At 43.9% G+C, this 13,878-nt stretch overlaps 1 protein-coding gene across 11 annotated transcripts in view; it reads left to right on the forward strand.

The window, feature by feature from the left end:
- The first annotated feature begins 23 nt into the window (after positions 1-23).
- The window catches only part of UBE3B (ubiquitin protein ligase E3B), a 53,677-nt gene continuing 39,822 nt past the window's right edge, over positions 24-13,878 (forward strand). For 3 of the 11 annotated variants that reach the window (XR_005057560.2, XR_012125442.1, XM_017664901.3), the window contains exons 1-11: positions 25-193; positions 398-533; positions 1,719-1,818; positions 3,178-3,280; positions 4,536-4,717; positions 4,858-4,978; positions 6,332-6,391; positions 6,781-6,885; positions 8,347-8,443; positions 9,744-9,829; positions 10,712-10,794. Coding sequence is in view for 9 of the 11 variants with exons in the window: in XM_017664901.3 (XP_017520390.3) it covers positions 4,545-4,717; positions 4,858-4,978; positions 6,332-6,391; positions 6,781-6,885; positions 8,347-8,443; positions 9,744-9,829; positions 10,712-10,794 (725 nt within the window). In the remaining 2 variants the exon portion in view is untranslated. Of the gene's footprint in view, positions 200-397; positions 534-1,718; positions 1,819-3,177; positions 3,281-4,535; positions 4,718-4,857; positions 4,979-6,331; positions 6,392-6,780; positions 6,886-8,346; positions 8,444-9,743; positions 9,830-10,711; positions 10,795-13,878 lie in introns of all 11 variants that reach the window. The other 8 variants (XM_037004327.2, XM_017664897.3, XM_037004325.2 and 5 more) reach the window with 8 other exon arrangements.

Below are 13,878 nucleotides of genomic sequence, written 5' to 3' on the forward strand. Positions count from 1 at the left end.
GGAGAATATCTGCGGAACTGTTGTTTCCCGGAACCGGATAGTTGCTTCCCGGAGGAGCTCTTGAGAGCGAACACCCCGGGGCAAGATTGCGGTCGAGCCTCGGCCGCTGCCCCGGGTCTGGCAGAGCTTGAGGGTATTAGGCTGAGGCGGCGGTAGCTGCGGCCCCGACCCCGAGCGCGGGGGCCTCGAGCGGGTAAAGGTCTACGGCCTGCGGGTAGCGAATGGGAACAAGGTCGTGGGTTCTCCGGGTGGTGGGGCTGGGGACTTGGAGAGAGGTGTCCCTGTGAGCGGGTCCCTGCCTCTCCTGGTCAGAGGGGCAGATGCTTGGGGCTTGCCTTGGCCCTCCAGGGGTTCTCTCGGCAGCCTCTTACACCTCTTTTCATCTCTGGGGTGATAGGCCTTTATAAACGGACTAATGCTGGGTGAAAAAGATTTGTTATTATGGTTGTTGATGCCAAGGAAAGACGCCGGGCCTCAGGAGTCACCCAAACCCGAGTTCGAATCCTGTTCGCTCGCCCACTCTGTGACCTTGGGTGAGTTCCCGCACCTTTCTGAGCCTTAGTTTGCTCCTCCATAAAATGGAGTCATTAACCTTGTTTCACAGAGGATGTCGTGTAATAAAAGGTTTAATGCTGTGCCTGACACCCAGCTCTCAATAAAGGCAGCTGGTGTAAACGGTTTCAATAAAGAAAAACGTGATCGTAATTTGACTCTAAACTCCGCCCCACCGGCAGCTTTGCATTCTCACCTTTTCTCTGTGAATGGGCGAGTCTCTGGGTCTTGTCTGTTTCACTTAAAATAAATCATTGATTTGGAGTTAGATATGGCTTCAAATTCAAGAGCCTAGCAAACTCTGACAAGTCATAATCCTCTGCATTTCATTTTCTGTGTGTGAAGATGGGATCGATAACCTCACACACCTAGATAGGCCGTAGCCTTCAATAAATGATAGCTGTTAGTATTAATATTGTAAGTCCTGTTGCCTATTCTTAAGAAAAATTGGACTACTGAGACCTGACAGACCTAAAAGGACAGAATTGGTTATCTGTACAGTGTCTGACTCATGGAGGTCATTAAACCTGGCTGCCCAGCTATTCCCAGTGTGGGGAGAATCCTTTTGGGCTCAGTCAGCAGTTGGTATTTATGGTGCTTCATCTTTAGACAGTACCACTTCTGGACTGTCATGTGCTTTCATAGTTCTCCATGAAGTTGGCCTCATCCAGAAAAGACTGAATTTGAGCCAGTCTCATAGGACTATAGAAGTAAAGAAGCATCTGAGCCCTGTCTCTTAGTATTAAAATCTTGGCTCTGCCCCTTACCTGGTATGACCCGTACTATAGGATAGACAAAATGACTTCACAGGGTTGCTGTTCTTACTAGATAAGATCACATACAAGACTTGACACATAGTGGGTACTCAATCAAAATGTTTCCCATTTGCTTTTTAAGTGATCATATCACCAACCTCATTTCTTAATCTTTTCACCTTATCGTTGTTTCCCTAACTGGATTGTAAGCTTCTTAAGGATAATACAGTAAAGCTCACTTATGTGCTATGTGCTTTCAGTAAGAGAAAATACTCCTTATTAATATTTTCCCATTTAATCCTAATCACAGTGTTTAGTGATGACTAAATTGAGGTTCAAGAAGGATCAATATTTTGTTGAATTCTTTAGTAAGGCTAGGAGGTAATTACTATTATTATCCTTAATTTGCAGATAAAGAAACTGAGGCCTAAAGAGGATAAGTAACTTGGCCAAATGAAGTAGAACCAAAAACCAAGGGCTGCTTTGTCTAACCCAAGGCCTTTTCTGCTACGTAAGCCTTTGCTTTGATTCACCATGGCATTTGGTAGAATAAGTACTTCATTATGTGTCTTATTTGATGAACTGTAGTAGACATAAGAGGTAGAGGAGATGAATAAGAAATAATTAGAAAAACTGCAAGATATAGACTACTAAGTGGTGTAAACAGAAACCAACATATAGCGTTGCTGAAGGGATGATAATCTAAAGGGAGGGATCTTATCTTGCAAGGCCCCCTGGGAGAAGTGAAAGTTTGGAGATAGTCTCACAGGCACTTCATCACAGTTGGCATGCAACCTGCTGTTTTTTCACTGGGAAGAGGCTTCCTCTTCTGCTCCTCCCAGTCCCCCAAATGACGGCCTGTCTACATGTTAAGGGAAGAGCATACCATTGTGCTCATTCCCTGGGCCCTGTCTTTTGCAGTTCTCAGGAGCTTGAAGCTGTTTGCCAGTCTAAACAGGCCCAGGGGTTTATAGCCCAAGTGATAGGGCTGGTGAGTCTTAGTGCCCCCAGGGATAGGAAAAAAATTAATGGGTGAGGATTGTAAAGGTTCCAGCATTATTTTCTACCCAAAGAACCTTGGTGACTGTACATATGGGAATCTGTGCTGAAGACTTTTTTAAAAAAGAAATTTTTGTGTCTGTAAAACTAATACATCAATTAGATTTATTGACTATGTACCCTGTCAGCCACCCCAGTATGTACTTGATGTATATCACCCCTTTTAGCCCTCATGACCTGCCTCTGAGGCAATTGACAGAAAGGCTCTAAACCATCTCCTGTAGTACATGGCACAGCTAGGGACTGGCTCCAGCTCTGTGTGACTCCATAGCATGCATGTCTCACACAGTAACATGCCACTTTACCATGTGCTTCCTGGGGAAACTTTGGAAACCAGACTAAGGAAGCAAAAATTCTACTACTTCAGAACAATCATTCTAACATGGTGTATTTTTCCCCAGTTTTGTATCTGTATGCACATATATTTCTCCTTTTCATTATCTAACTGGGATCTATTGGTTCACAGGCAGCCCTTTTTTCTTAGGCGTAAACATTTTTCCATATTGCTTAAAATGTCAAACATAATTTTCTGTGGCTTTTGAACATTCCATCCCTTCCAGTATTCTCACCATCACAAAGCATGTACATCTGTAATTCAAAAACTTCTTTGGAATTATTTGAAGCCTCTTCCTTTTAAACTAAGCACTGGGGAGATACAGTCCATAACATTTAGATTAGACATTAACTAAAGGGGACACAAGCATTTGTTTTTAAAACCAAAGACACTGTTCTTACTACTTTTATTCATATATAATGTCCTATGGGTAAAACTTAGCCCTAAATCTGGATGTTTTCCTTCTTCTTGTGCCAGAAAAGACAGGATCTTCTGAAGTGAGAAGCTGCTCTCAGCTGTGAGTCCTGTGCAAGATCACTAATGATTACCTGGCATTTCTGGATCATAGGCAGGTCCTCAGGTGAGCTCAGACTTCCACTGCTAGGTAGAAAGAGTGAATGACTTCGAAGACTGCTGTGTTTTTCTTTTTGGCCTTCTTACTTTCTGACCCTTCCTCCTGTGATCATGTGGGCTTTGTTTTGTTTTGAGAATTACTGACAAGAGACCCATAATTGAAAAAGTCTTGTGTAACAGATGTGAGTCAGTATTGCAAAGGGGTCACAGCAGTCCATCCATATGTTGACATGTTTTCAGGTGGACACTGCTTTGAGTAAAGAAACCTGGTAAAGATACTGTTTTCCAGAAGACTGGATTTCTAAATAATTCATTTCAGTGCTTTTGTGAGCTGGGTTGATTACATATTTTGCATAGAATTACAAAGTTATCAAGCATCTAAAGAAACCGTCTTGGAGTGGGATGCTCCGTGGACCAGTGCTGAGTGTTCTAGGTTGATAGCCAAAGCCATCACTTGAGAAATAACAGTTACTTATGGTTTAGATAAAAATGTAATTGATAATTTAGAGCTTCTGTCCAAAAAGTGCGAATCAATGGATGGCAGAGGTTCTACTCTAAAGTCTTTATCAGCCTGTGGCAGGATGGGAATAGTAAGGACAACAGAATAAGTTATATATAAAACCAAACATATTTAATTCAATATATTGTTTTGCAGTCTGGAATCTTTAGTTCTACCCCCCCCCACCACCTTTTTTTTTTAATGACAGGCTTCTTTTGTGCTGGGCACAAAGTAGGTACTGTTAAATATTTGCTGAGTGAATAGGTGAATAAAATAATGGTGACAGTAAATAGCTATGTTGGTTTTTTTTCCCCTTTAGTCTTACTCTTTGGCAAATAAAAGTTGAATGCTCAGTATTGACTTCCCAGATATTGTGGACTGCTTCAGAAAATTCAAATATCTAGAAACCTTTGACTTAGAGGATGCCTGGTTTGAATTAGAGCTCTATGGATGCAATTGAATCATGCTTTGTTCATTTGTTAAATGATTACAGAACCTGTGCCCTATGCCAGACACTGTGCTGTCTCTTAGAAATGCAATTATTTAATACAGGAAAAAGCACCACTGGTCTTGGTGAGCTGCATGAAAGGAGCCGATAGGAAGTTGGGACTTGTGCCAGGAGAGCGATTAACCTTTTGAAGGGCGCTGGAGGGTCCTGAGTAGCTCTGCTGCCCATCCCTGCCTGCCCTTTGCCCATGAGCCCTATTCTGTGCTGGTTTTTCATATAATAACCTGCACCAGCCTTTTGCCTTTTGCCTTGCAGGGCTTGTGCATGTTTGCAAACATGTTCACTGCTTCTCAGACCTCGAGAGCATGGTTCATTGATAGAGCCCGTCAGGCTCGAGAGGAAAGGCTTGTGCAGAAGGAGCGGGAGCGGGCAGCCGTTGAGATTCAGGCCCATGTACGGAGTTTTCTCTGTCGGAGTCGACTGCACAGAGAGATCAGGTGGGTGCCAGGGACTCAGCACATTTTTCCTTGCTTCCATCTAATAGCAAGAAAAGGTTTTTCTCTCACAGTTCTTGAGAAGCCTTCAAGCTGTTGTGAACTTCAATTAAAAATCTCTTTTTTTACCCTTCCCTCCCTAGGAGAGAGATCGATGAGTTTTTTAGAACAGATGACTCTGGGCCCAGTAAAAGAAGCGCACTTTGTATTTTCAAGGTTGCCAGGAAACTGCTATTCTTGTTCAGAATTAAAGAGGATAATGAGGTAAAATAACAATAGTAAACATATGTCATGCTCACTATCCACCAGGTCTTTTGATACAGATTTTATAAATATGAACTCATTTAGTCACAGCAACTCTGTGAGATCAGTCCTGTTAGCCCACATGCCACCCCTTTGGGATTTATATTTTTGTGTATTTACTGTTCGTTTCCTTGGGACACATTTTGTAGGGATTATGTTCAGTGTTTCTGCGAAGCATCGTGCTAGTTTTCATCTTGACTGTTGTAAGTGCATGGTCTCAGGTGCCTGCAGGAGCCAGGCAGGTTAGACAAAGAAGTCATTTGAAAGGAGCCATTTCTGAGATGAAACGTAATACAAGTCACATAGATGGTAACTGGCAGTAAAGACATCTGAGGGAGTGATGGGTCTGGGACATGGCCTTCCAGAAGGGGCAGCTGCTGCTTGGCTCCAGCCAGTGGTGGGCAGATCACACTGATTTTTAAAGAGGTGCTGGGGATCTTTATATTCAGTTCTCTGATTTGTAAAAATTGGTAGCTCATTTGAAATTTCTCTTAAATTCTGCACGTCAAACAAAACATGCTGGTTGAGCCTTCAAGGTTAGAAGGACCAGCACAGCAAATACAATTCCAGGGGAGAAGGTAGTTCTCTGTAATAGTACTAATGATACCGTTGAGGCTTGTCCCTGTATAACCAGTGGGTAGGCATTCATTACTGCTAACCTTCACATTGTGCCAGACCCTCTTTTAGGCAAGGGGGCCGTGGAAGGAAACCAGGTGGGCAAGGTCTCTACCCTCGTGGTGCCTGTAAACCAGCAGGAGAGGGAGGAATATCTGACCGTGAACGCAGAGTCACATAGGTGGAGATAGGCGGGTGCAGTGAGGTGAGCCCCATTCACAGAGGAGGAAACTGCAGCTCAGTGTGCCAGGGCGGCTGCCCAGGGTCACACCTCTGTTGCAGATGGATCCAGGGTTGGTATAATCCGAGTGTAACCTGGTTTCCAGTTATACCACTTTTCTTCCTTTTTGCATTTCAAGATAAAAAAGATGATCTTGAAAGTGAGGTAAAGCTCAGTATCCATTGTGCTTACAAAGCGGCAAAAGGAGTGATTTAGGAGACAGCTATTAGTGTCAGAAGGAGACCCCATCTAAAGCATGTGCATAGGGCTCACCGAGCCTGTGGGCTACCAGTTTGAGAGCCTTTCTTTAGCCTTTCTGATCATCAGTTTCCACACCTCTAAGACGGAATTAAAAATGATCACGTATGTGAGTCATCTGGCATAATGCCTGCGTGTGCCAGGTGCCCACGGAGCATCGCCTCTTTCCCATGTCTGTATCAGCGGTGGGAATTTATGACCCCCATTCTGCCTCTTTGCAGAGATTTGAGAAGTTGTGTCGCTGCATCCTGAGCAGCATGGATGCTGAGAATGAACCCAAGGTAAGTGGGGTGGGAAAGTCTCACGCAAGCTTCCTGGCCAGCCTGTTTGGCTCTGAAGGTCCTGTTGAATGTTACGACTTTGCATATGTTCACACGCACGTGTGAATAAGTAATGGGTCAAAACAATAGCAGAGCACAACACTTCCTTAGTCTCTCCTCATCTAAGGAGCCATGTTCTCTCTTGCCTGTTAGGATGGTAAATTCCCTTGCTAGGCTATTTTATCTTCGGGTTTAGTGTTAAAATAAGTCCTGTTGCTGCTTACTCACCCATTCATCCCCACTGCCTTATCGGGCACTGGGCTTAGCTGGTCGGTCCTGCTCCATATCTAGAACGTATATAATCCCACCCCTGTAGTAGCCCATCACGTTTCTCTTTTTCCTGCCTGTAGGTGTGGTATGTGTCCTTGGCTCTGTCCAAGGATCTCACTCTCCTGTGGATTAAACAAATCAAAGACATTCTGTGGCACTGCTGTGAGTTTCTTGAGCAGCTCAAGGTAAAAAACAAACAACAAACAAAAAAATAAATATTTCCCATATGAGGCCTTTAGAATATATTTTCAGAGTCCTCATGATTCCCTCATAGGTTAAACCTTTGGAGATCTGTCAGTCAGAGTCTAATAAAGAATTATTGGGACCCCTGTTCTAGAAGAGAGTGAGTTAGCTACAGTTACCAGTACGGGCACTTCTCTCATATACAGTATTTTGAACATTGACCTGCACTTACCATAGTCTTAATGCTGGGATATCTGTAGCCTTCCTCCTTTCACACTTTGTAGTGTATATCATTATACTAATCCGGCCTCTTGTTACAGGTGCAGAAACCCACCATGAGTGCAGCTAGTGATAAATACAAGCTAGGGAAGAAGGAGGGTATTCCGTCATTGAATGTATCTGTAACATGGCGGCTGGGGGTGGCCAAGACAGGGCCTTCTGGAATCTCCCTCTTGTTCCTTTCTTTTATCTCTGCTTCCTTTGGAGTCACCTTGTCCTGTCCGGCTATAATCATGGTGCCAGCAGTTCTGGCCTCTCATCCTTATTCTGTCTTGGCCAAAGAGAAAAGAGAGGACTCCCCCACCAGTTCAAAAATCTGGGAAGACTTATAAAAACCCAGCGGGATCCTGGTGTCCACCATCAGCTGGTCACAACCATGGCAGGAGGGATGGTGGACAGGAGTGTGAGTGAATACAAACAGCAGCTATTTCCGCTTTGCATGTAGGGAGGGAAAGTTTTAGGGCAGAGGCTTGGCAGGGACTTAGGTTGCAACTGCACAATGGGGCAAATGCCCCCAGAGCCCATGGTGATCCATCCCAAGCCATTTCTCTTGAGGGGCTTTGAGTGGCTCTTGGCCTTGGCCAGGCAGCAAGCATACATGACCACCATGTTTACAATAACAGCCAATATTACATGGGGTTATTATCTGTGTGCCAAGGACAATTTTCAGTGCTTTAAACACATTAACCTATTTATTTCTCACAACAGCCCTTTGAGAAAACCAGGGTTGCTATCTCATTAGTGGATAAGGAAACTCAGAGAGGTTAAGAAACCTACCCAAGATCACACAGCTAGTAAGGATAAAGCCAGAAGTCTGAGCCGAAGTCCCTGTTATGCTCAGTGGCCCTCCTACCCTCTTGCTCTGGTGCACGCACATAAGTACCTGTGTGCACATGTAAGTCCATACAAACAGCAAGCCAGCCCCAGCATCTGTTCCCCAAGAATTCTCAGCTCACCATTCCCAAGAGTATTTCAGATTCCATGGCCAACCGCTGATGTGCAAAATCCCCTGACGTGTAACTCCTAGAGTGGTCATTCCCCAAGAGAAAAGGAGTAAAGACTCACTTATAATCCCAACTCACTTATTTGAGCCTTAGTGTATCCTGAAAAGCTGTGAAGTGGTTGCTGCACTCTCTGGGGCTGGAGGGCATGTGTCCTAACCAGCCTCTCTTTATGGTTTCTAGCCTGAAATTCTACAAGACTCCAGACTTGTCACACTGTACCTCACGATGCTTATCACCTTCACGGACACTTCAACATGGAAAATTCACCGGGTAAAAGGTGTGTGGGATTTGTTTCCAACTCTCTCCTAAGTAGCATTTCATAGAGAGCCTGGGGACCTTTCTGCCTGCTTAAGTAGCATTTCTGTCGCCACAAACCTCAGGAAGGGCCCTGAAACCACGCAGTGAAGGTGCCCTGGCACTCCCATCAGGTTGCATTGTAGTACCCAGAGTATGTTCAGGATTGTGTGTTATACTGTGTTCTTTCTTGGAATTCATGCTTAAAGGCACAGTCCCTCTGATCTCCTTTTTTATAATTCCCACAGTACCTCAGCCTCCAAGTGATGCTATTCGTTTGGGCCTTGTCATTTCATTGGGAGAATCATTTGGCAGCAAATAACTATATTCTGCCCATAAAATCTGCATTGTAAAGCTGCCTCCTTCCCTGAATATTGTACTTAACCATACATGTTCCATATAGTCACGTCATTCATCCATGCAACAAATAGCCTACTATGTGCCAGATACTGTGCAGGCACTGGAGATACAGAAAAGTCCACAGCCTGCTAGGAGCCCTTGGTGCTGAACTGCTGCTGTGTGCCTGTGCTTTGTCACAGAACTAGGGGGGAGACAGACATTAAAGAGAAGCATATGTATATGTGAATTTATATGAGTAATAAATAGGTACATATGCATGAATAGCAAACATGAGAACACATATATGTCATGACAATAGTGTGATAAGTGGTACTCGGAAGGAAGAGTACAAGAGAAAGATGGCGTTTTGTGGGGTCAGGGAGGCTGGCCTTGCTCTTCTTGGGGCTCAGGCTTTCCAAAACAAGCAGGGTCTGAGCTACAAGCTGGAGAGAGAGTCAGAGTTCACAGAGTGAAGGGGAGAGACAAAACCGAAAGCAGAGGAAACAGCATTTGCCTGGGCTCCAGGCCAGGACAAAGTGTTTACTTCAAGGCATCCTGGGCTCCAGGGAGATTTAAAAGTGATTTCTGAGCCTTTCCAGGGACCTTGTAACCCAGTGGAGAGAGGAGGCAGCCACAGAGAGGGGAACGTACCAGGCCCTCCAAGGGAATTAGAATAAGTACTCCAGGAGCTTGGAGGCTGGGCCCTCCTTGTTGGGGAAATGATGGGACCCACCTCCTAAGAGGTCACACATGAGCTGGCCTTCCCGGAGAGAGGGAACTCAGGAGATGCGGCGTCCCCCTGTATTCTGGCTCCAGACCTGAGGCGAGTAGGAGGTGAACCTGAGAAAGTCTCCTTGTTTGTTGGCCTTGGGCCTGGGGCATGATTTTCTGTCCCACATTATGGCCAGAGATTTTTTTTTTCTCACACCTTTGTCTTTGTTTAGGTGAGAGTCTTCGACCGGCCATGAACCACATTTGTGCAAACATAATGGGACATCTCAACCAGCATGGATTTTATTCTGTGCTGCAGGTCTGTGACCCCATCCCCTAATATGTGACCTCTTTCTCCAATACCTGAACTAGGATTCTTACATGTGGTTTCAGCATATCTAGTTCCTACCCCACATAAACACTTTCTGTGGGAATTGCTGAATGCCTAGCATCCTCTCCTTGCTTGGCCCCTGGCCTTGAATCACTGTGGTTTGTGCAGGGAGAACAGTGGCACAGGGGTCCCTTTATTACACTACAATTTTGGTTACAGGGATAATCCAGCCACTTGAAATTTAAAGTCAGGAAGAAGGCCTCAGGCCTTGTTCCCTCAGGGTCCTTCTTGGTTAGAGTCTGAAATTCTCTTTCTGCCTCTGTGTCTCTGAACAGCTTTCTGTCCACACTGTGCCTTATTGTGCCTGCTCTTATATCCAGGGAATTGTCAGAAATCCAATCTCTGTTTAAAAGTACTTTGAAATTCCTGAGTTTGAGAAGGAACACTGATTTAGCCCTTCCTTCTGGCCCGAGCTGAGACAGGCTCCTTCCGAGTGGGTTTCATGTTCTCCTCACAATAACCCCGTGTGGTGGTGTGATGGCCAAAGATGGTGTTGTCAACAGTTGCTTTCAGTGAGAAAGCATCTACTTGACACCAGGACTCTGAACTGCTGCTAAAAGAATAGTGTCTTGACATCTTAAGTCTTTTTATTGACTGTTAACTTTTTTAACTAGTACTTAAAAGTTTTAAACATAATATTTAAGGTAGAGAGTGGTATAATGGACCTCCATACCTATTTCTTTTCTGTCCCTTCCTTTTTACAAAAAATTTTGTTACCTGAATTACTAGTTTTACTTTTATGCATTTTTTCATGAAAAATGAACACAAAGTTGGCATTGTCCCCTCACCAGTTAAAATGTTCTCTTTCAGATACTGTTAAACCGTGGCCTGGCAAGACCCCGGCCTTGTCTGTCCAAAGGCACTTTAACTGCAGCCTTTTCTTTAGCACTGCGGTAAGTAGGAAACCATAGCTGAGGGGTTGGCATGCTTCTGAGGGCTTCCCCCTCCTGCTTTTCTTGTCTCTTGTTAGGTCTGGGCTTCCTACGTTATCAGAATTTGTAGGAAGTGTTATTGTTGGGGGAAGTGACAAAGCCGTGACCACTCCTTTTCTTAGTCCTCCATCAGTGCCCCTGAATGTTTTTGCATCATGATTTGAAGGAAGCTATTCGAAGTGAATTGCTTTCATTCTGCCAGGTGCCAAGATAATCATTTTTCCTTTTGAGCTTTTAACTGATAATATATAGGAAACGCTAAGAGCTGGGGGAGACCCAGCAAAGGACAGGGTAAAAGGGTTAAGGCAATAGTGTTGTAAACATGGGTTTAAAGTGTTAGAATTTTGGAGGACCAGCAAGATGTGATATTTGCCTTCACTTTGTTCGGAGATGTGAAATACATAAACAGCTAAACATTTCCTTGTAGAAATTATACCTGTGATTCTGAGAGCTGCCATGTGAAACACTGTGCTTGCTAACGAGTATAGAACATTCTTAAATTGTTGAGAACAACACTAATTTGGAGAGATGTTAACAAGACAACCTGATGATCTTAACTCCCCAGATGATAACTCAGTTAAGGAGCGTCCTGGTCCAACCAGCTGGCGGGCTGCCCGCTCTGCTCCTTCCTGCTCGTCCACAGAGCGCCCGCCTGCCTAGAGCTCTGACGAGTGCCACGGTAGCAAGGCCCAAACGGTATCTGAATATTGGGTACCCTCGCCCAAGTTTTGGAAGATTCAGTGTGAAAGGAAAAATGATAAACTACTTTTAATTAAAATAATTTAAAAATATTATGTGTAGAAATAGTATTCTTGATAAACTTATTTAAATACATTGTTAAACATAATCTCCCCTCCCTTTTGTCCTTTTTAATTAAATATGGTTCTCATTACGTTTCTCCTGGGCAATGCTGCTCTAGACCAGCCTTGTCCAACAGACCTTCCTGTGATGATGGGCATTTCTATTAATATCCCATGGATTCTTTTCCACGGAACAGCAACTTGGAAAATGATAGTCTAGAACATCATTTAACAAACTTTTTCTGTGAAGGGCCAGCTAGTGAATACTTTCGGTTCTGTGGACCCTGCAGCATCTGTCACGACTGCTCTGCCATTGTAGCTCAAAGCGGCCATAGACAATACATACACCAATGAGAATGGCTGTGTTCAATAAAACTTACAAAAATAGGCCATAGGTAATGCATAACACAAATGAGAATGGCTGTGTCCAATAAAATTTTATTTACAAAAATAGGCAGTGGGTGGAATTTGTGAGCCATAGTTTGCAATCCCTGGTCTAGACTGTGCTTTCCACTAACCACTAACCGCATGGGACTGTTTAAATAGAAATTTATTAAAATGAAGAATTCAGTTCCTTGGTTTCATTAGCCACATTTCAAGTGCTCAGAGGCCACATTGACTAGTGACAACCATGTAGGACTGCATAAACATGTGCATTTCCATCATCACAGGAAGGTCTGTTGGACAAGGCTGGTCTAGAGCAGCATTGCCCAGGAGAAACGTAATGAGAACCATATTTAATTAAAAAGGACAAAAGGGAGGGGAGATTATGTTTAACAATGTATTTAAATAAGTTTATCAAGAATACTATTTCTACACATAATCAATATTTTTAAATTATTTTAATTAAAAGTAGTTTATCATTTTTCCTTTCACACTGAATCTTCAAAAACTGGTGTATATTTTACACTTAGAGCATGTCTGAATTTGGACTAGCCACATTTTAAGTGCTCAGGAGCCACACCCAGCCGGTGGCTACTAGACTGGACTGAACACCTCTAGAGGCTACACCCTCATACCAGAGGAATGATTCTCATAACAGGATTCAACCAGTTATGCTAAGGTAGCGAATGTTTTAGTAGCCAACGATACCTTCGTTTTGTACTTTGGAAGGAGTTACAAAGAGTTGTAGTTAGCAAGTTATAGCTCCTAGGTACAAACAGGTTTTCCTTGCAGCAGGTTTACTGCGACTCCCTTTCCCAAGTCCCCTTCTGGGGCAGCTCACTCAGCAGCATCGCTGGCTCTCCTCCTCCCTTGGAGGCTGTGAAGGTCAGCACCAGATGCCTGAGCGCTGGGACTCAGGCAGCCCGCCTCCTCCTCTGTGTCCTGAGAACACAAATCCATCTGTCTTTCAGCTGCAGCATCCCTCCCTGCCCCGACGTGGGTGTAACACACAGTGTATTCAGAGGGTCTCATCTTATCATCCACCACATTTCTCTTCCTTTAAGAATACAATAGTACCTGTCATTTTAGGTTTTTTCTCTATATATGTTAGAATCCATTGACTCACTCAAAGCTGGACTGCTCTGAAGCCTTTTTCTTAGAGTGTAACTTTTACCTCCTCTGAATATTTGTATGTAAATGAACATGAACATGACCAGGAACTTTTTTTTTTTTTTTTTTTTTTTTAGGCATTTGTGAAAATTTATCTATGATATGATGGATATTTTCCAACTGTACTTGAACCATCAGACAAATTAAAGCAGCCCATTTCTGGGATCTGTTCACATCCCATATGTTCTTTTAACCATAGATAGTCTATAGTCATGAGATTTTGGGGTGCTACAACTTGCACCCCTCCCAACTCCTGGTTGAGTTCCAACAGTACAGATCCAGTCAAATTCGTTGTCTCACTGTATGCACATGCCAGCCTAGACATCTCCCTCCTCCTTCTCATGGCAAGTCCAGGAGATGGTGGGCTGGATGCAGCCACAACCGCAGCATCGTCCGGATCCCTGTGGAGGCTTTTTGATGATCATCCCCCGGCACGAGTCCTCCAGAGAGTGCTGATGCCGGAAGCTCCTCCTCATATCGTATCTTAGTTCATTTTCTGGGTATCCAAGCTAGGCCTTGATCTTCTGTTAGTCCATTTTTGGGTTCTGTAATTCTGCTGCTGTTTTGTTCCTTCAGTTTTTCCTTTGTTCCTATACTCCTCAGATGAGTGAAATCATTTGGTATTTCTCTTTCTCCGCTTGGCTTATTTCACTGAGCATAATACTCTCCAGCTCCATCCATGTTGCTGCAA

The sequence above is a fragment of the Manis javanica genome, chromosome 15, assembly GCF_040802235.1.
Source record: "Manis javanica isolate MJ-LG chromosome 15, MJ_LKY, whole genome shotgun sequence".
Classification (NCBI taxonomy): Eukaryota; Metazoa; Chordata; class Mammalia; order Pholidota; family Manidae; genus Manis; species Manis javanica.